This window comes from Trachymyrmex septentrionalis, unplaced genomic scaffold, assembly GCF_001594115.1.
Source record: "Trachymyrmex septentrionalis isolate Tsep2-gDNA-1 unplaced genomic scaffold, Tsep1.0 scaffold13, whole genome shotgun sequence".
Classification (NCBI taxonomy): Eukaryota; Metazoa; Arthropoda; class Insecta; order Hymenoptera; family Formicidae; genus Trachymyrmex; species Trachymyrmex septentrionalis.
In genome coordinates this window covers 1444436-1467042 of record NW_017304438.1, presented here as the reverse complement: position 1 = coordinate 1467042, position 22607 = coordinate 1444436, and the positions used below count along the sequence as shown (strand labels likewise).

The 22607-nt window shown below is 31.3% G+C and overlaps 3 protein-coding genes across 6 annotated transcripts; 2 read left to right on the top strand and 1 right to left on the bottom strand.

Annotated features, from left to right (window-relative positions):
• Window positions 1-209: 209 nt before the first annotated feature.
• Window positions 210-3441, bottom strand: LOC108756703 (facilitated trehalose transporter Tret1-like). Its single transcript, XM_018500709.1, has 4 exons — window positions 3152-3441; window positions 2171-2735; window positions 1901-2099; window positions 210-1487 (listed from the first exon to the last, which is right to left on the bottom strand). Exons 1-4 carry the CDS (start codon window positions 3228-3230, stop codon window positions 864-866), a joined length of 1467 nt encoding a protein of 488 aa, XP_018356211.1. The 5' UTR covers window positions 3231-3441; the 3' UTR covers window positions 210-863.
• Window positions 3442-4737: 1296 nt separating this feature from the next.
• Window positions 4738-13045, top strand: LOC108756693 (protein-L-isoaspartate(D-aspartate) O-methyltransferase-like). Of its 4 annotated transcripts, XM_018500693.1 has the most exons (8): window positions 4738-4821; window positions 4899-4970; window positions 9005-9268; window positions 9434-9548; window positions 9674-9830; window positions 10672-10897; window positions 11248-11333; window positions 12409-13045. In XM_018500693.1, the coding sequence occupies exons 4-8, from the start codon at window positions 9499-9501 to the stop codon at window positions 12589-12591; spliced, it is 702 nt and encodes a 233-aa protein (XP_018356195.1). In that variant the 5' UTR covers window positions 4738-4821; window positions 4899-4970; window positions 9005-9268; window positions 9434-9498; the 3' UTR covers window positions 12592-13045. The 4 variants fall into 4 exon arrangements, with proteins under 4 accessions (XP_018356195.1, XP_018356196.1, XP_018356194.1 ...); XM_018500694.1 differs by having other exon boundaries at window positions 4738-4970; window positions 9430-9548; window positions 9691-9830; XM_018500692.1 differs by lacking the exons at window positions 4738-4821; window positions 4899-4970; window positions 9005-9268 and having other exon boundaries at window positions 9398-9548; window positions 9691-9830; window positions 12409-12601; window positions 12712-13045.
• A 2699-nt stretch (window positions 13046-15744) lies between these two features.
• Window positions 15745-21213, top strand: LOC108756688 (uncharacterized protein PF11_0213). Its single transcript, XM_018500685.1, has 4 exons — window positions 15745-15998; window positions 17810-17932; window positions 18469-18643; window positions 18833-21213. The coding sequence occupies exons 1-4, from the start codon at window positions 15926-15928 to the stop codon at window positions 20814-20816; spliced, it is 2355 nt and encodes a 784-aa protein (XP_018356187.1). The 5' UTR covers window positions 15745-15925; the 3' UTR covers window positions 20817-21213.
• The last annotated feature ends 1394 nt before the right edge of the window (window positions 21214-22607 follow it).

Below are 22607 nucleotides of genomic sequence, written 5' to 3'. Positions count from 1 at the left end.
TCACTTAAAATAAGTATAATAATTGTAGAATTACGTACATATTTTTTATACAATATCTGTTTTTTTTTTTAATAACAGTTCTATTAAAACCAGTCAATCAACATTCATATACAATTTTTTTATATCTTTATTTGAATCTTATTATTGTAATATCTTCATTAACGTCAGTTCTGCTATATCTGTCGTGCTATATGTATATATATATATATATATATCTCATATATCAATATTTTTCACATGTATCAATATTTTTCATAGCTTTTGTAAAACACACTTGCAAGATAAGATATGATATTATGAGATTATGTTATATACAATGCAAACAGTTTTGATAAATTTTATGTTAATAAAAAATATAATGTCGGAAGAAACAATGAATCGATTAAAAGTAAATAACGCGAGACTCCCTTTAATTGTACGAAGCAACTTACATATTTACTCAATTATTTTTGGCAATACATGTCATATTAATAAAGTGTAATCAGTCTGACTTTGACAGGAGGTCGTTTATTCATTACTTAAAATTTGGAATACTTGCTCATGTATATTACAAAAGTTGTACAAAGAATAAGCTAAACAACTTTCATAATGAACACATATAAAATACTTGAACAAATTGATACTATTCCAAATTTTAAGTAACGAATAAATTTGGGAATACGAAATGGAATGTAAGGACTAAACAACTAAAATTATTTCGAGTAGTACACATTATTAGTAAAGGAAATAAAATTTTGAGACGCTGACAACACGTAAACTTCTGTACACAGTTATGTTACAACATTAAATTATGGAGACATTTTACAAATTTTTTCGCTAATAGTATTATTAGTTTTCAGATCCCTTGAACGTAAATAACATTTTCACACATGCGCCGCGTGAACTGAATTTGATCCAATGATATGCTTAATTTCGTTCTTATTTGTACATCGCACGCCATTAAGTTCATCCACAATATCTTCGCGTAACCGTCCTTTGGTCTCTGGTAGTAACATGAAGCAGAACAGAAAATTGCATACGCAGAAAGCAGCGAGGAGAAAGAAGCAACCATGCACGCCTAACAAATTAATGATATCTGTGAAGGTTTTCGTCATGACGAATGCAGATGCCCAACTTACAGAGATACTTATGGCCGAGGCCAGGCTGGTTATGTCACGGCTGAATATCTCAGACATCACCACGATGGGTCCGTTTCCCATTCCCAAAGCAAATAATATCATGTAGGCAGATAACGCTACCACCGGTATCCAAGAATAAGCGGACACTTCATATTGCAAATTCTGAAGATAATAAAATACACCTATCATACAATGACACACGCACATTCCCGCACAGGATAGCAGAATCAAGGGTCGTCTGCCAGCACGCTCCACTAATAATGTCGCTAACCACGATCCAAAGATCTGTATAACCGCTACTATGATAGATGACATATTCGGTGATAACGAACTACCGGACATTTTGAAAATCATTTCCGTGTTACTGATCTAGATGGAAAAATCGAAAATTCAGTCATTTTGCAAAAATAAAGTTTTAAATAAAATGAAATTGAAGTCTCGTAGAAGTTTTGTTAATATATTGGACGTACTATTTAGCTTATACAGTGATATGCAAAAGTTTCCGGCCAGTGACATTTTGTATTTTAATTTAAAAAAAGCCTGATAAAATTTTAATCATTATCGGGTATCAGTACAAGATGTGGATAATGAAATCTTATACTAACATCTGATAATAATTAAAATTTTATCGGTTTTTTTTTTATAAATTAAAATATACAAAATGTCTGGCCGGAAACTTTTGCACGCCATTTTAGAAAGAAAGCGAATTTGAAGGATTTATAAGCATTAATAGTATTGCATTAAATGCCTGAGTTTATGAGCTATCTATCACTGATAATTACCATCGCAAAAATGCCACAAAGTTGTTGACCGATGAACAGACCCATGACAATTATGAATCCTTTAATCGTTGCTTTGTCTCTAATCAAATCTGAAAACTTGGCAGATTTTACGGATGCGGTCTCCTTGATTTGCAACTGTATATGCGACAACGTACGTTCTGCTTCCAGACTGTTTCCAGCTTTCAACCACTTCAAAGCTCTGAAACAACAAATTGCAACGTATTTTCGAGCTTAAGGAGAATATTTTATTTATTTATTTTTTTTTTTTACCTAATCGCCTCGTGCGTACGATTTCGACGCACCAGGTAAAACGGTGACTCCGGTATGAAGACGAAAGTGATAAGATAGAAAAGAATTAACGCTATGATGACCACAGGCAAGGCACGGAAGGACATTATGCCACCCAGGATGTAAGCCACTAGTATCCCGCAATTCACGGAAAGTATCACGATACTTGCCAACATGCCACGGATACTGTCGCACGAAATTTCCGACACGTAGTTTGGTACGATGAAGAACGTAGCAGCACCATTGATGCCACTCAGAGCCCTCGACACATAGATATACATGTGCTCGGTAGCAAACATGATCAACATCCAGGCGATAATTATTGGCACCACTAATATGTAGCCCAATCTCTTCCGACTAAATTTGTCTGGTATCACCGACGTTAGCACAGCCGTGATAGTACCACTTAGGCACAAAGTGGCAGTCAACCAGGATATGCCGTTATCAGTCATGGGGTTTCCCACAGGCGACGAAGGACTTTGCAACAGTTGCGCTGACGGTGACGGCCATCCTATCACGATTCCGTAAGATAACGCCAACTGATTTACTGCAAATATATATCACGGAATAAATAAGACTTTCGACGACTCAGTAGAAACTAATTGTAATAGACATATTTTCCTAATGTATTCTTTATAATCTGTATTAAATGTCATTTTGTAAGTATCATTGATATAATGCCGATAAGAATAATTTAATTCTTAGAGTAATTTAATTTCTTAGAATAATCACACTTGCATCACTGTCTAAATATAAATTGCTTAAAAATATTAATCTTTTTTATTTTCATATGTTCTGTTTATAATTCTTCTTTATTTTTAAGTGCTGTTATATCCATCAATGGAGAACTACTACTAAAGGAAGTTCCTCTCCTTTGTGATTGAAGCCATCGCCTGCGTCGTATATCTCTTCTGCTCCTTGAAGAAGAGTCGAAGAAATCGTTCTTTCTTCTTTTCAACTTACTGATTATCGTGGCAAGGAACTGCCGCAACTTCCCTGACTCCTTCACTGACTCCTTCAGTGGGTTTTCGCACTTTTCCATTGCACGTTTTTTCAAATAAGAATGACTGCACTAATAATTCCGTAATTATTTGTCGGTTTCGAGCCAAGGGTCGACTAGGAATAAATTTGTAAAGTACCAATGCATTGATATACACAGAATGCTTGTTTTACACTCGACGAGCGTAATTCAATATGCTGTATACGAACTACAATTCGGTTTATAACGATTCTATTTACGAAAAAATTCTTGTCAAGAAGGGGTATTCTTATCTAAATGTCATTTATTAATGAAAACGTGTGAATAACAGGCACACATGGTATTCTGTGTACACAGCAAATATTCCACTTATCGAATCCATCGTCAGCTTAAAGAAGAATATTAAACTCTGATAGGTGTAATTGATGTAACCTAGAATCTCAACACGATAAATATTAAAGCCCCCAAAATGTCAAAGATACGTGTCTAAATAAATTTTAATAAATATCCGCTTCTTGTGCTATAACATAGAACTATTTTATTATTTTATTGTTGGAATATGATCTTAATCTTAAATAAGATTCTATATTAATTAAATTCAAATAAAACTTTATATTAGTCTGTTGGATTATGGACAGTCCGATCTGATATTTAAATTTGATCTTACATAATAAAATTTATGCAGTCTCAATAAAATAACTATAATTTCTTGAGATCGTACTTCAGGTTTAAAAAAATGTGTTTTTTTATTTAAATTTTAGATTTTTTTTTTTGGAGATTTGAAAATTTGGAGATATTGATTTGCGATGCAATATTTAAAATTAGCGGCGTTATGTTTAAAAGATATAGGTTGAAGATGACTCAAACAAAGTTGAGTTGAAACGTTCCAATTTTTTTGTATTAATTTATTATTAAAATTATTACGCATGTTTAAAACCAGTGTTGACTCCTATAGTCTTCATATTTATATTTGTTATTTTTCTATCATACAATAGAATAAAATATATGATTCTACTTTATCTATAGCATTTATTATCTATTATGCATAATTTATACGGGCTATGTGGCTAAGACAGAAATTGACATCGAATCGTCGTAATTAAAAGTTCTTTTTTTAAAAATATCAAGAGATACCATTGTTGATTCATTATATATACTTAACGGGTATCATGACGTGTGTGTGTGTGTGTGTGAAATTTTATTCTTCTACACAGAGAAATGGAATTTCGCTGGAGAAGAATACAATTCCTTTATCTTGTGTTATACATATAAATCATTGTGCAAGCGAGAATGTACCGCCATGATTTATTGCCATAGCATCTCCTCGCTGAGAAAGACTTAATTTACCGCTGCTATCCAACACTGTGATTAATTGATAAAATTATGACTAGAATTGATAAAATTACGACTAGAATTGATAAAATTACAACTTCCAGCAAGCTAATTTCGATACGGAACTGTGTGTCTATGTTTGCGTTTGTTGCGTAATAACGCGTACGACGACTTTTTAACGTCAAGCGGCGACGTAGGTGCATTTCACTAACGTTCGAACCGTCACGAACTGATCGTTTCATCCTTGTTTAATATTTCAAAACGATAAAGATGAAATGATGCTCGCAATCGTTGCGAACGTTAAGTGAAACGCGTCCTGATTGTAAGTATTCGAGGTCTCCTCGTAATCTCTTTCATTCGGGAACGTTTTTCTTAAAGATTTTTTTTTTTTTATTAAAGATTCGCCGAGACATTTTTCAATTTAGATTCTGCGCGTCGATACATCGCGTACGATACGTGTCAGAGCCAATCGTAAAGAATTGATCAGTTAGATGTTTAAAGCGAAATTGGAGAACGTAATTCCCGAGTTATTATTGCTGAACGTAATTGAAATTACGTTCAACGAAAATATGTTTAAATTCCGTTCTTCAATTTCGTTTTAAACATCTAATTGACCATTATAATTTTATCATATGTGTAAAATCGTTCTAGAGGTGAGCTTATCTCCAAGAAATCGCTTAGAAAGTGCACTAACCGACGTAATCGACGTTCTAGTAGCTGAAAATTTAATTCGATTTCTCACATTATTCTACGGAAAAACATCTATATACACTTTATTTTTTATGTGGTCATTGAATAGTTATAAATAATTTTTTATTTAAAAAATCTAAACTTGGAATAAAAATTCCGAAAAAATTCTATAAGATTGAATTGTTTTAAGCATTAAAAGATCCAGTTTAGACCGTTATAAGACTTTAATTTCTAGTCTTGATTGTGTTCTCGCATATACAGTCTAAAATAAAGTTTCTTAATATGGTCTGCAAGATTAATTGGATCAAAATGGACATTTTTTTGTCTCTGAGTCGTTTTTGTTTAAATCAATAGTTTTTGAGATAAAAAAAATGTCTAAACTTGAAAAATGACAACTTTTATAACTTTTTTGTCTCAGAAACAAATCATTCAATCAGTATGAATAAAAACGAAAATATTCGGCCAATCTTAAACTATAACAAGAATTTTATTTTGATCCGTATTGTCATTGACAGTGAAAACTTTATTATAATGAAGGGGCGTTCGCAGCGCCTTATATATAATATTATATAAGTGCCTTATATAATAATCAATAAAGTTTTCACTGTCAATAACAATACAGATCAAAATAAAATAAAATTCTTGTTGTAGTTTAAGATTGGCCGAATATTTTCGTTTTTTATATTCATACTGATTGGATGACTAGTTTTTGAGAAAAAAAATCATAAAAGTAGTCATTTTTCAAGTTTAGAAATTTTTTAAAAACTATTTATTTAAAAACTATTGATTTAAACAAAAAAGTCTTAGAGACAAAAAATATCCATTTTGATCCAATTAAACTTACAGAATTTTTCCAGAATTTTTATCCAAAGTTTAGATTCTTTAAACAAGAAATTGTTTATAACTATTTAACAGCCGGAGGCGTTACGACCGCTTTTGGCGCCCTACGCTGGAATTTGCTTTTGCACCCCATCACAAGAATTGTTAAGTCTCTGAAGCACCAATCTCCCGGCAACGAACTAACAACTAAAAAAACAAAAGCAATTTCCATCAATTTGCATAACACAGAAATATGAATACAATAAATTTCATATTTTCTTTTGTAATAATATATTTGACGCTTAATGCAACATACTATTATATTTTCTGGCTTTAGTAGTTTTTGAAAAATTCTGATTACGTCTTAAATTGTTATATAATCAAGACTGATTACGTAATCAAAACTGTTCGTCAATTTTTTTTTAATTGAAATCATAGCTAAATCGCACGACCGCGTTTGCGTCATTGTATTTCCCAGAAAATTCTTTATTATTTTTAATTTTTAAAAAGATACCTCTGCAGTTATCACAGACATTGGCACAGTTAATAAGATCTGTAACGCTATTGCTACATTTGAAGATTTCCAGAAAACTACTTTTAGCTAATTCATTTAAAATATCAAGTAAGGTAGAGCTTTATATTTATAAGAGTAGCGCTGTCTATTAAAATTTTGCGCCCTACGCTGGAGCATATCTGCTTAGTGCCTTGTAACGTCTCTGTCAACAACCACAATGATAAAAAAATGAAGTGTATATAGATGTTTTTCTGTAAAATAATATGAAGAATCGAATTAAATCATTTTCAGCCATTAGAACGTTGATTGATCGATTAATAATCTGAAAACGGGGGTAAATCGCTCGCCTCTATAAAGGTGGTATCTCGAGAGGTAGTACTGTATTTACCTTATTAATCAGATAAAATCTTGACGTCACTTAAAATCAGACTTGGGGGCGAGATCTTAAATATAAAATTTTATATCATTTTTTTTTATAATATAAAACTTTAACATTATCTATCGGATCATGAGAGAGAATTGATTTTATATTAAAAATCTCCTTACAATAAATTTTATCCTGCCCTTTTACACTACTTACAATTAGATAACATGCATGTCGAAAAGACATACAGGAGACATCGTAAAGATTTTAGACATACATGTTGTAGTGCATATAGCTGCTATACATAAATAAAATTAGCAAAATAAAATGTATACGGAGAAAAATGTTGAGTTAAATTAACTGGAATTCTGATGGAAAATAAACAATCCAGATTTTTTGTTACATTTACCAAATTTCTGGCTAAATCTACTAAAATTCTAGTTGAGATAACTAACTATGGGCTATGTTAGATTCCCATCTGAGTGCCATCCAGATATCACTTCGTACTGAACGTTAAACAAGAATGATATGACATCCAGGGAACATCAATAAGAATTCGAATACGCTCCAAAATTTTATTGGTTGAATCTACTAGAATTCTAGTAGATTGATTTAACCAGAAATCTAGTAGACTTAACCAGAATTCTGGATCGTTTAATTTCCATCAGAATTTCAATTAATTTAACTAAACATTTTTTTCGTGTAAAAAGAATATAAATATTTTAAATGATTCAATACTCAATAATGATATTGTCATCTAGTTTAAGAATATATTTACTATATTTATTATATTCTATAAAAAATATTTATAGAATATTTACAGAACATATATTTAGTCTAAATTAATTATATTATGCCTTACTGCATTCAAACACTTTACAAAGTAATTTTTATATATATAATATATACTAATTCAGTGTAATGCGAGCGATTAAATTTACATTAAATAGTATCAAGATTTTATTCAGCCAAATGAATTAATTAATGAAATGAAATAATTATATATATACATATATATATATTATCTTAAGATTGTATTTACATTAATTCTTAACCCTTATACACATGTCTGGATTATTCGTGTCCTGCCTATTTCTTTTTTTTTAAATACTAAGAGCACCTGCGGTCAAATACCGGTCTCTTTTCTATTCCTAAAAAAAGTTTGGCATTTAGAGAACAAGTTTTGTGCGTTATCGACCTCAATTCGTGCGTATCCTTTAACTGGCATAACTCCGAAGTTCACTTCTGGGTTACAAATGACCCAAGGTGTGTACAGAGTATATATTTTTTCTGTAACTAAAAAATTTTTATTTTTTTCTTTATTTTTAACTAATTCTCGATTATATTGCGAGAAAATTTCACGAATTATTAAAAAAAGAATTTAACTCTAAAACAATATATTAGCCCTTAATAAATGCGATTTTTGGTATCTTTGTTCTAAATGTCAATGTAATATTAAATATTATGTTGCCTGTAATGTTATAAAGAACATTTTCCTAATAAATTATAAGTTTTTTTATAACACGATAGCAATAATACAATCCATTGTTTTAAAATGTAAATGCAATATATCTTTAATTTATAGCCATTCGATCACGCATATTAAAAAAAAACATCATTTTCAGGTTACTCAATAACTAAACTTTTTGGGCAGCCGACACTTGAACTATTTTTTTTTCTTGTAGTTTATTGGAATATCAATTTTAAGATACTGAACCATACTTTTCCTTTAAACATTTTTATTTCAGAGTTTTATATATAATATTTATATGAAACAGTGCATTTTTCTGATTTTGTTAACTATATTTAGTTACAATTTATCTACAATTTGTCATGAATATAAAACTGCACAAATACTTTCTAAAAATTTCAAAATATATATATTAAAAATTGTTTAATTTATTTATATATACTTGTAAAAATGATGAAAATTAAGCCAAGACACGAATGAGGGAACGTGTGTATTATGGGTGCCAAAAACTAATGTGTATTAATATTGTATTGACGATTCCTGAGTCTCCTCCTCCCTTCATCCGTCGATTGCTTCCCCGCGAATTTTAAGACCTGATTAAGAAAGCTGACATCAATAACTTATGTCTCACGTTGATATATTTACAGTTACAAAAATCTTCATTTCGGAGTTTCAACGCGTTCGCAACGTTTCTGGAACGATTCGCAAATTTAAATCCGCGCTCCAATCTCGCGGGTGAGAGACAAATCGATAGCCACTGCATCAGCTGTTTAACTCTCTCCTTTCCCTCCTGCTTCCCTCACCGACGATTCTCCCTTAAGGTCGCCACTTGTGTCATCACGGCCATATTAGGCACGAGTGGAGGAATGAGGACGTTTCGCGATAAATGAGGCTGCCCTGAAATTTTCAAGGTACGTTTTTTTTATCCGCCGCTTTTTTCGAACATCTTTCGTTGATCGTTTATTGTCGCCAGAAGTTAAGCGACCTGAATAAAATCGATCGTCGGCAAACGTCGTCATGCGTCGTCTCTGTTGTCATTTATGATCATCTATGTATTATTTTATGATGTAAGGCAGATTTACTCAGCTGCGTTACGAGGTTCTTCCCGGTGGATTGCAAGGGACAGCCTGCGAAGCATGGCATGGCATTGCAATGGCACTACGAACCAAGAGATGGTGACGAAGTTGAAAGGTAAATGACCTCTGCGACCGTCGCAGGATCGATGCGTAGGAAGGACGGACTTAATTATCGCAATTAATAGCACAGAAGTCTACTATTCGTTAGAGTTACAATTGTTCGCTTTGTACGGCAATTAGGGACAGATTATTCGCAGATGCTGGTATACTGGCAACGGACAGAGCAGAAGCCGCTATGCTCGCTGTTGACAGAGCCAAATACTGCCACGAACCAGATCCTTACCTCGATCGTCCCAGAAGAATTGGTTACAACGTGACCATCAGTGCACCGCATATGGTAAATGCACATTTTACCTGTTTTATGTCTTATGAAGCTGATATTTGAATAAGTTTGTATGAGTCATTTTGCTTATACATATGATATAAATAGAAAAAATATATAGCTGTGAAATTAAACATCTCAGTAAACGCTAACTAAAAATAACATAATATGAATATTATAATTTGTTTACACAATTCAATGGCTCATCATAGCATTTACTTGTTGACACAAAGTATGATACAAATACAAGAAACATATTTCACAATCGTCTACAGATTCTAGTAAATGAAGTAAGGTAACATCATTGTTATAACTTCACACTCAGCAATATAAATTTAATAAAACATATGTTGTACATAACAGTTTCATTGTTTAAAAATTATAACATTAATGTTATATTGCTTTTAGTTGGCATTTATTGGAATGTTTATGAAAATGTATAAATAATAATGTAAACGGCATAAACTATTAATATAATTCTTATGTAGTTTCAAACTAAACTTAAAACTGCAATTTGTTGTGATGCTGCTTGGCGTCGATTCCTTTCAAATTTATTACATAAAGTTAATTATACACTTAAATATTATAAATGAGTATCTATATAGAAAGATGTTAATAGGATTTTTTTATTTACCATTGACCAGGAATATGATATGAAATGGGGTTATCAGAGTATAACTCCATTTTATTTTATTTTTATGTTATTTTGTGTTAAACATATATTTGACGACTGCAGACTTTTCAAACAAAGATATTACCGTATCGTACAGAAAATTATCACCAAAGATGATATACATTTCTTAAGATTTAATCTATTTGGTAATGGTTTGATAAACTATGTCCATATTTCTTGCAGCACGCGTACGCATTGTCTATCCTCTCTGATCAACTCTTCGACGGCGCCAAGGCACTTGACGTCGGCTCAGGCTCGGGTTATCTGTCCACTTGCATGGCATTCATGGTAGGCTCAGGCGGACGCGTAATAGGCATCGAGCATATTCCCGAACTCATAGAGATCTCCACTAGGAACGTTCGCGAGGACAATCCGCACTTCCTCAAAGAGGACCGCATCAAATTTGTGGGTAAGCTGTCGATACTCCGTTAACGTTACAGTTCCTTCTGTTATTGTCCCTAGTAGTCCTTTCACTCAGACAGTCGAAGCTCCTTCTCTCGTCAATGTTATGCCTTTCCTTTACGTCTGATTATCTGAATTTTCGTGCAAAACTCATTGCACGATGAGAGAAAACGTTCAAGAAGTATTACATGTATGCATAGTCCGAATAAAAGAAACCCGTGATCTATCCACGTGGAGTAGGTATGTACGTTGCCGTGAAGAGTCGAACGGAACACTGTCCACCAACTGTGTGGCTTTGCTGTAAAGGTAAAAGATAAAGACTGCCGACTAACGACAGGTCATTATGAATGCGCCTAGTGGGAGACGGCAGATTGGGACATCCTGCTGACGGCCCTTACAACGCTATACACGTTGGAGCAGCGGCCGAAACTTTACCGGAGACGGTGAGCATGAGCGATGAACCGTTAGTATACTGTCTAAGAAAAAAAAGAATAGATACAAGTTATGTTCCATTATTCACTACGAGTATTGTTCACGGGAACGTTAGTCTAAGTTCCTTACTTTAAAAGGCTGAAAATTATAAAATTGTAATCAATTGATCAATCACAGTCGAATATTAAAAAAATAATCAATTATGATTGATCAATTTCTTACGGCTTGTGGCCTCTTAAAGCAAGTTTGTGGCCTAGATTTAAGCGGCGTGTACAGTGAGATTTTAAAGTGATTTAAATGCTTATTCTACAATAGCCGTAAACATAGTTATAAGTGATTGTGATTGAATTGATTATTTACAGTCAAATATTCTTTTCATATTTGACTTGATACCTGGCATTTGACTTTTTATAAATTAAAGTTTTTAAAAAAAATGATAATATTTCGTTTGTAGTTCCATATAATATATAATTTTTAAAAAATGACTCGTCCGACTTTAAAGTAAAAAGATTGTTAATATATTTTGATTCAGAATCGTGGTTGTAATTCTTTGTAGTGATTTTCTGATCGTTTGTAATAGAGCTGTTTAAAAATTACAAGAAATTTACGATAAACAAGTTACGTAACTTAACCAATTTTTAAGATATCTCAAATCCATTTGACATCTTCCTTAGAATCGTTTGTAATTGTTTATAGTGATTTTCTGGTTTTCAATTATTCCTGGACTCCCCGAATCTTATTGGTAGTCACGAAAATTTACTCAGGATCGGCAGTCTTTAATAGTATCTCGTCGGTGCCAATATTAATTCAGATACCTGGTTTTGGTCACATTTTCTAAAAGCCTAGTTCGGTCTCTATCTTCATGTATATAATGCATAAAGCAAAAAAAATTAACCGAAGTTTTTTATTTCATGGAAAGAAAAGGAATGAAGGACTTTGATTCATTTTTTATGCATTGTATGCTCCTATCCTTATGCATTAAAAATTGTATTGTAAACGTCGTACATTATAGGTTTTCAGTACTCGCAATAAATAACGGAACATAGCTGTAGAATGTAATATGTATAAACGATGTAATTTTTGTAGCTGATTGATCAACTGGCTCCTGGAGGTCGACTAATCTGCCCAGTCGTGGCCATAAAAGGTTTCCAAAGGTTACAAGACCTGCTACAGGTGGACAAGAGCACAGACGGCGCGATCACAAAGAAGAAGCTGATGCAAGTTTCTTACGTTCCTCTCACGGATCCCACCACTCAATTACGTAATTAGAGTTACTAAGGTGAGGTGTCACGACGGAAAGAAACGCAAAATTTCCGAGGAAACGATCGCGTATCAGATTAGTAATAATCAAAATTTTTGTATCTACAAATTTTTTTCACGCATGCGTAGATGTGGAGTGCACGCCGTCTTCAATTGGGGATATCAATAAACTATATATATTTTGTACCTACCTTGGTTAATTCCTTCGCATTTCTTCCACTAATTAACATATTGCAGTCGCAACTACGATTGTTTTCCTCTTAGGAGACACTAATGTCGTTTTATCTTTCTTAACATTCAATAAATAACAAAGATTGAATATGTCGACTGTGTTATCTAAAAGGAAAGCAGCTCATATATAGGGCATTCCATGCCAAGCTAGCCACTCACTTTGCGAAATTTAATGGATTTCGTTCATATTGCTTGAACAGTTTGATGAATAAAGACTCTACGCCAAATAATATACCCATACATAAAATTGACGAGCCAGTTCGGCAATCAGTTAACATACGAATCTATTATTCGGCATAGAGTCTTTATTCATCAAACTGTTCAAGCTCAAGCAATATGAACGAAATCCATGAAATTTCGCAAAATAAATGCTAGCTTGACATGGGATGCTCCATATGTTGCTTCTATATACAATAAAATGCTTTTGTGTTATCATAGTCTGTTATGTAATACTGATTTTGTTGTAATAATACTGATATTATTGTTCCATAAATATCTTAATTCATTTACTGAAAACTTCCATTAGGACATGAGAAAAAATTATAAGGCATGAATAATTGAAAATATGAATAAATAATTGAATTAATTATAGAAAAATAAATATTTAAGCAAATAAGATATATTTTATATCTTTATATAATATATACTTCTAATCGTATGTATTATTATAAGTTCGTAAGTTTGTTTCTGTGTTAGAAAATTGCACTCGTTTATATGGACAAATATCTCTCTTTCTCTTCTCTCTCGATTATATTTTGTAGGAAAAATAAATCTTTCTACTTAAATAAAAGAGAAACGCCGTATTAAGACAGTATTAGACAGTATTAGACAGAGATATTAATATATTTCTCTCTCTGTTATCGATTTTGTTAAAACTACTACCCTTCATACAAAAGTATAATTACAAAAGTCGACTCAAATTGTCTTGTGTCGCGATTCTGATTAGAGGGTCTCTACTTAAATTAAACTGTTAGCTTAATGGCCATTCTACAATAAGCCATTAGTCATATTTATGACTAATGTCTGTAAAATTATAGAATGCGTGTAATGGCCGCAGCATAGACTCTCGCATAACGCATAATGTATAGTACATAAGAGAATCAACCAATCGAAATTTTTCTTTTCCATGGAATGGGAGGAAAGGAAAGATTCTGATTAGTTGATTCGTTTATGCAAAAGTCTGTGCTGTGGCTTTGAAATATCGACACTTTGCATAGCCGCATAAACATATACGTAAAAAAAGTTAACATTGACTAATCACAGTCATCAATTTCCAACTTCTAACTTCTGATTTATGACTAATGGCTTATTGTAGAATGGCCATAAGCGGGGAGCACAAACTCTTACATAATGCAAACACGTAATGCATAAGAAAATGTACTGACCATTCTACAATAAGCCATTAGTTATTAATCAGACGTTAAAAGTTGAAAATTAATGACTATGATTGGTTATTTTCCAACTTCTAAGTTCTGATTTATGATTAATGGTTTATTATAGAATGCGTGTACCAATCAAAGTCCTTCGTTTTTTTCCATTCCATAAAATAAAGAATTCTGATTGGTTGGATTTCTTATGTCTTATGTGTTGTGCATTATGTAAGAGTCTGTGCTCCTTGCTTTAGGGTATATTTACACAACTTGCATGGACGCATAAACGTATGCATAAAGAAAATTATCCAATGATGTAATATGTTGAAAATCTTTAAATAAATTTATTTATTGCGAAAAATATTATCTCAGCCGGGATCTTTAACATTCCGTGCGAGCGTTCTAAGCCTTATAGATTACCGAGGTCTTATTATAGTAATATTCTTCGCAATAATCAGTATATGGAAACAATGTCTTTCTTTTAGATAACGTAATAAAAGATTTCATGGTTTTACAAGTATTTCTAACGGCATTCATAGTCATCAAGGACAATTTAACCGGAAAAAAGTTTGAGGTTCTGTATCTCTAAATTCTTATTTTGAAATGAGACTTGAACTGTTATCTACCTGAAGTTCAAAGTATTCTCTTTGCGCCTAAACGTCAGGTATTTTACGCCAAATTCAATTAAAGGTAACGGAGTTGTGTTCCGTAAACGTGTTTTTCACAAAAAAAAACAAAAGAAATTAAGTTAATACTCTTATAAAAATTCTATTAATTTTTTTACTATTTGACATCTCTCCCCACTCTCCTGTCTGTAATTTTCCACAATTTAGGTAAGATAAACGATGAAGCAGATGTTTGTAATAAATTTAATCGCGGATTTTTGTAAATTATATATAATATTTTACATATAATGTTATACACAATATCTACTTTTACTGAAATATTACAGGTAGTATCTATGGGTCATATCTAATTTTATAGACGTTTCCTAAACATAATGTTCTATAAGCATTGAGGAAATGTATTGCAAAACTAACATGTGCTACTGAGGAACCTAAAAAATAAATTTATATTATTATGTTAACATTGTTATTATATTATTATATAACATTATTATTATATTATATTATTATAACATTATTTTTTTAACTTAATGAATTGCTTTAAATAAATTTAAATAAATTATCTGGATCACGCGTACATTTGTTGTTAACTGATCCAAATTATTCTCTGTTCTCTATTTCTTATCCTTTTATCGCAGTATATACAGTAACGCAACTCTTTGTCAGCAGCTTTGATGTTAGTGTTGGCGAAAATGGAGTGCGCATGCGTGAAATAAGTAAGTTGCCCCGTCTCTTTTCCTCCCTTTTTTATTGTTCTCTCTCTTTTTCTCTCTATTTAAATAAGCGTTTCAATGTTCCACTTAAACATTTGTTTTTCAAGCATACATGGTTCAGAATAGAAAATCAGGAGAGTTGCGCTACTATATATACTGTGCTTTTATTGTGCGGAGCTCTTACACCTATTTTTATTATGGTGGTATTAGTGGAGTCTTCCATGTGCTCCGGTTCAAGTGTTCACTCTGCGTCTGGCTAAAAGTACACTAATGTAAACCTGTTTTGTCGGAAGAAAAAGAGCTTTTAGAGCTAATGTTATAAAGAAAAGTGAGGTTTTGTTATTTTAATTGCATCCGAATACTGCTATATAAAAAGACTAGATTGATAATTAAATCAGAAAGTATGTCCATGCTTGCGGAGCGCCGGCAAAAGCAAAAATGGAGCCTCAATCCACGGGGAAAGTGGTGGACCGAAGGTAAATATGTGTGTGTTTAACTATAGCATCTCAAAAGTCAATAAAATTAGGCTTATTCGACACATTTTTACATGAAATGAAAGAAATCTGGCGGAAAAAAGTGACGCTCTATTCCATGAACTAAGATATTAAGTATTAAAGTTGACAACGATTGAGGTTAGGAAACCTGTCAGCTGCGAAATAAGGTCTATAATCGTACTGTTGCATATGGATTTTGACTTTCCACGCGAAGCGACTCTTATGCCCGATTCTCACCTCTCCTCTCCTCCTGCAAAGGACCGCACAACTTTCATAATTGTACTGTTGTATATGGATTTCGGTTTTAGGATGTATAGACAGTAGCTTATTAGACTATGCCGCCCCGAACAAAAAAGAAATAATATCCTATCCGCTTGGGACCTAATTGCCTAGAAGTTGCATAAACAGTAAAAAGACTGCTCTAAAAAGACTATTCTCACATCCCCACTGTCTTTATGGATTAGAAATATTCCAAGCGGACACTGTTTAGACTGCAACTTCTGGGCGATTCCTAAAAGGAAATTCAGGCCACAAGTGAGTAGGATGTTATTTGTTTTTCATTCGGGATGGCATAGTCCCAAAACAATAAGCACTATACTAAACAATAAGTCTATACTCCACTGTCTACATGACAGGTTAATGATTGTGTTACATAGTAATTCACTTTAGTCAACGTCAATGCTCAATATCTCGCTTTGCAAAACAGTCCCAGACTTTTTTCTGCCAGAGTCTTTCATTTTACGCAAAAACGCGAATAAGCCAAATCGAAATCAGAAGTGAGAAAGCTTTTCTGAATTACCCTTATTTTGTTTGACAGATTTCCTAACTTCAATAGTTATCAACTTTAACGCTTAATATCTCAGTTTGCGGGGCAGAGCAACACTTTTTTTCTGCCAGATTCTTTCATTTCATGCAAAAACGCATCGAATAAGCCTAATTTTATTGATTCTTGAAGTGCGGGGATTAAACTGAATAATAACCTTTTTTTTTTACAGTAGAGAATTCGTTTTTAAAGCAGAGAATTTGTGTAGATATTAATTGAAACAGAAAATACTTGTTTTAGCCTCACATGTTCTCATGTTCCTTTATGCCATCGATGTGACAGATTTTTTTAATCAGAATAGTCGTCAACTTTGAGTGTGTTTGGCGAACTCTGTTAGCACTGTTTATTCTATCGTCATTCATTAAACGTAAAATAAGGATAGAATGACACAATAGTGCTAATGTGTGGCTTTTCAACAAGCAACAGTGTGACATAGTGATCATATCATCTTTCTTTAACATTGGCAAATAACAAGGATGTAATGGTCCATTATGTCATATCGTGTCATTTGTATCGCTTGTTGGAAGGTACACAATAGCATCTCCTTGAACGCACTCTTTAACAATTAATAAGTCTTGCATTGCTTGAAATTTCCAAAACTTTTTGTACTTAAAAGGAGATAAATATATATTCGAATGTTGGAACAAAAGAAAGCAAAGATGCAAAAAGTACAAGCAAAATGAACAGATCTAAAACCTTGCCACAGAGCAGAGCGACACTTTTTTTACCAGATTCATTTCATACAAAAACGAAGCGTCGAATAAGCCCAATTTTATTGATTTTTAACATGCTGTAGCTAAACTGTATAATTACCATATATTTGAAGGTATATAAAAGCTATGGTTATGAAGACTTTATTTCTTTGATGACTTATAAATTATTACATATCTAAATATTGGATCCATTATACACAAATTTGTAACTTTGATTCATATTTTTTGTATTAATATGTCGACAACTTTATTAATAGATTCTAACAAATTTGGCCAGAGAATGTTGGAGAAGATGGGTTGGACAAAAGGAAAAGGACTTGGCATTAATGAACAAGGCATTACAGAATTTTCCAGTACATCGTACAGGAATGATACAACTGGTAACTAAAACATTCATAATTTTCACATAGAAGCTAATTATTTCATAAGTGTTACACTGTTAAAAAAAATGGAAATAAATTTCAAGCAGGTACATAAAAATATTTAATGCTGTTAATGAGATGAAAATGAGAGAGAAGTTACAAATAATTTAAATATAATGTTCATATCTACTAAATTTCGTGCAAATCCATATAGTTTAATAGAAAGTATATTAAATTTCATAAAATTTTATGAAAAGTACACTAAGGATACAATCAATTTGATGCTACGAATGTTTTAAAATAGTTGATTGATCAATTTGTAAAATTTTTTCTTTTAATTGGTCAATCAAATGTTTCAAAATATTTGTAGGGAAACTTTGACTGCAGCCACAATTTCATATACATATACGCAAATATACAAATTTCGATTATAGATACAAAATTTAATATAATGTCATGAAATTGAATTTAATTTGTGTAATTTAAATGTAGATTAAATTTCATGATATTTTTCACAGTGAATGTTTAAGCAGAATCTTATTTCTTTTCTAAAGGTATAGGATATAACAAAAATTTTGAGGCATGGACTGAACATCAGGAAAAATTTGAAAGCTTTTTACAACAACTTAATGGAAATCAAGATCAAGATGCTGTTGAAAAGGCAGTAGACACTAATTTCAATAAACAGTCTATTGAGCTGAAATCTAAACAAAGTCATGCTCGTATACAGTAAGCATATTATTTTCTAATTTCTGTAAATATAATATATAAATATAAGATATGTATATACGCATATTTAGACAAAGTAATTTGTATGATGTTTAAGTATTTATAAGAATATACTAATATTTTTTAAATAAAAATACTAATAAATATTTCTTATTATATAATTTAAAAAATATATTAATTTATTTGCAGTTACAAAAAATTTATGCGCGGCAAAGATGTAAGTAGATATAAATCAAAAGATTTGGCAAATATATTTGGCCAAAAAGAATTAATTGAGAAAACTCAAGTCATGATAGAAAAAAATAATATCCATGAAAAAGAAGCTGACGGCAGAGACAATTGGTATGGAGTTAACACAATTAATGGCGGTAACATGGTTGACTATTTTAAACTTAAGTTAAATAGTAAGAATATGACTGATTGCTTGAAATATAATGTAAAATCAAAAAATGATACGAACTTATCAAGTATAACTAATAATCGAACAACTGATTCTGAAAGTGAAAATGACCAACATATTGGTTTTGAGTTTACACCAAAAACAGAAGATACATCAGTGTCTAATTATGGAGCGTTAAAAAACTCTGATGATAAGAATAATTATGCTTTTGATAATCCTTGCTTGGGTTTGAATAGTTCTGTAGAAACTACTTGTAGTACCAATGACTCTTCTGCAAAGAAGAGAAAGAAGGATTTTGAAAGTGATAATTCGCATATCGTTAAAACAGATAAAAATAATGCTAGAAAAAAATTAAAAACTGAAACTATTGATAATGATTATAAAAATGGTTTTAGTAATCCAGCTCTTAATCTAGACACAAAGTCTGAGGAAGATTGTAATGGCAAGGAATTTGAAGTATTCAGAGCACAGCTTGGCCTTGAAAATTGTGGTTTAGATCTGACGGATGAAAGAAATAACAAGAAACGCGTAACATTTAACGATCATGTCATGTTGTACAAATATAATATAAATTCTACTAAAAAGAAAAAGAAAGGAGAAGTCACATTGGATAAATTTGAAATTGAAAATAAGAAAAATAAAAAGAAACGGAAACACGAGAGCACTATGACTTCTACGATGAATGGAATTGTTAACGAAGCATTAGACGTACAAATATTAACCGAAGAAATTAATGATAATGAGTTGAACGAACACAAGAATAAAAAAATTAAGAAGAGGAGGATAAGTAAAACGTCCAATCTGGAAACGATACAAGAGTCACCAGAAAAGGAAATTGAGATCATTATAGAATCAGAAAATACTTTAGATTCTAATATTGAAAATGGGGAAACAGACAATGTGGAACAAAAATCGAAGAAAAAAAAGAAAAAAGACAAAAAAAAGAAAAGAGCCAAAGTTGAGGATATTACAGTACTTCGTACCATAAACGAAAAACCAGATATTGAAAATATAGAAATAATTAACAATAAAAAGATCCTAAAAACTGAGGACAGTAAAGAAGAAGAAACGGTATTATCTAAGAAATATAAAAAGAAAAAGAAAAAAGATAAGGAAAATTGCAAGAATGAAAAACGTATTCAAACTGAAATAAATAATGATCAACAAGATATTAAGATATTGGATAAATCAAACTCAAAACAACAAAATGATTATTTAATTGAAAGTGAAAATAAGGCTGCAGTAATAATTGAAACATTGCAGTGCGCAGTTCCTGTCACTGAAGAAGAAGAAAAACCATTAGAAAAAACTAAACAAAAGGAGAAGAAAAGAAAACACGTCAACAAAGAAGAATGTTCGAGTGAAATTAATGTATGTAATATAGAGAGGGAAATCTCTGATAAAGAAAACGCCGACAAAGAACAAATTTCAAATATCAAAAAATTAGCAAAAAAGGATAAAAAAAGCAAGAAATTAAAAGATAAGAATGTATCGGACGTAGAAGATTCTTCCAATCTTAACGAAGAAGTTGTAGACTTAAATGTTACAAAACAGGACAAGATAGAAAATACAGAATTTACTGATACACCTTCAAAAAAAGGAAATGTTATTAATATTATCGACAATATAATTAATAGTCCATGGAGTGTAAAAGCAAGGATGCCAAAGAAAATGTTAATAACACTTTTCCATAACAATGCAATATTAGAGTTTCCAGGTTCTAATATTCACAATATAAAGGGATATGGTATAGATGTTGAAAGTGAGCAATAATATGTGGAATAATTTTGGTATTGAAACATTTTTTGTAATAAACGATAAATAGTCTCTGGCTTGAGAAGAATTTTATACTTATAATTATATAATTATATAAAAATATAAAGTAACTAACAGCTCAATAAAATTAAAAATTCAATACATCAAAGAATCAAAGAATTATTATCAGCCAACGCTGGATGTTACATGCAGAAATAATAATATAATTGTCATAAATAATAAAAATTAACAAGAATAAATTTTACAGATCTTTCGATCTTTAATTTAGTCATTCTTAATAATAATACACGGTTTTACAGCCACGCTATCGTCGCATCTACATATTCCGCGTAATTGTAATGACAATGTAATTGTCTTATTGTAATAAGTATATATAACTTATTATAATAATTTGGAGAATTTGAAAGAGGACAATCACTTTCAATGTACATATCGACGATTTTTTATGTTTATGACATAGCAATGATATTTATGTAGATTTTAATCAATATTATCACTAATGACTTAATGATAAATTAAAGATCGAAATGTCTGTATAATTTATTAGTATTATTACTGTTGATTTTTATTATTTATGACGACTATATATTATTCCGCATTTAGCATGTAGCGCTGGTTCATGATAGCTTTTTGATATTCTTTGATGTATAATAATATGTGTATGTTATAATTACAAATAATTTTATAATTATCATATATCCATTTATGTACAGAATGTTTTATTTGAAATGTAATGGGTCAAATATTGTACCTCAGAAAATATGAAAGATATGAAAAAATATTTTAGACGAAAGTGGAATGATTTCGGGAGACGTATTTTAGTCACGTTGTTTTTTTCTCCGGCGTAGTTTCGAATGACTCCTGTTCGCGATTGATCTGAAATTTTACATATAAGTTTTTGATGTAAGAAATAAAAACTTATAGTCTTAATTTCGAAAAATGAAAAATAAATTTTTGTTATACGACAATATTTATTGACTAAAATCTAGACCGATTAAGGAAATACGATTTTTCACGCGAAACGATTTCCATCCCATTTCCTCTTCTGCTTAGAGGCGCGCGATTTCCTCGCGAAGCGACTTCCACCCTACCTCTCCCCCTGTTTAGGAACGCATAACTTTCATCTCATCTCCCTCCCTCCCTTTCCTCTGTTTAAGGGTGTATGATTTCCACGCGAAGCGACTCTCATCCTACCTTCTCTCTGCCAAGGAACGCATGATTTTCTACACGAAGTTGATCTATCTAAATGAAAAGTGGTAAAATAAAAAAAAATTTTTTTCATTTTTCGAAGTTGAAACTGTGTTTTTTATTTTTCACATTAAGTAGAATTTGTCTGCAAAATTTCACGAGCGGGAATTTCATTCGGAACTATATCCTTTTTTTCTAGGTATAAGCCTTATAAAAATTTTATGAAGGTCACCTCCATTTTTAAATAAAATTAATTATATGAGTTTTTTAATATAATATGATGCCTCTTATTATTCTGCATATAAAAGTATTAAGTTAGAGATATAAATAAATTTATGAGATATTGTATATTTTAACTGTGCACACATTAAGATAAAAATTAAATATCGCATAAAGGATTAATTTTTTGATAATCGTATCTTAATACTTTCGTGAACAGAATAACGAGATAAATTAATTAATATAAAAAAAATACATAGTTATTTAAAAAAATATGTGTATAGGCAAAATGCATAATTTTTTAAAAAACGGCTTATACGTTTGACATTAAATGCATGTATGTATATAAATATACGTGTATATATATATATATATATATAT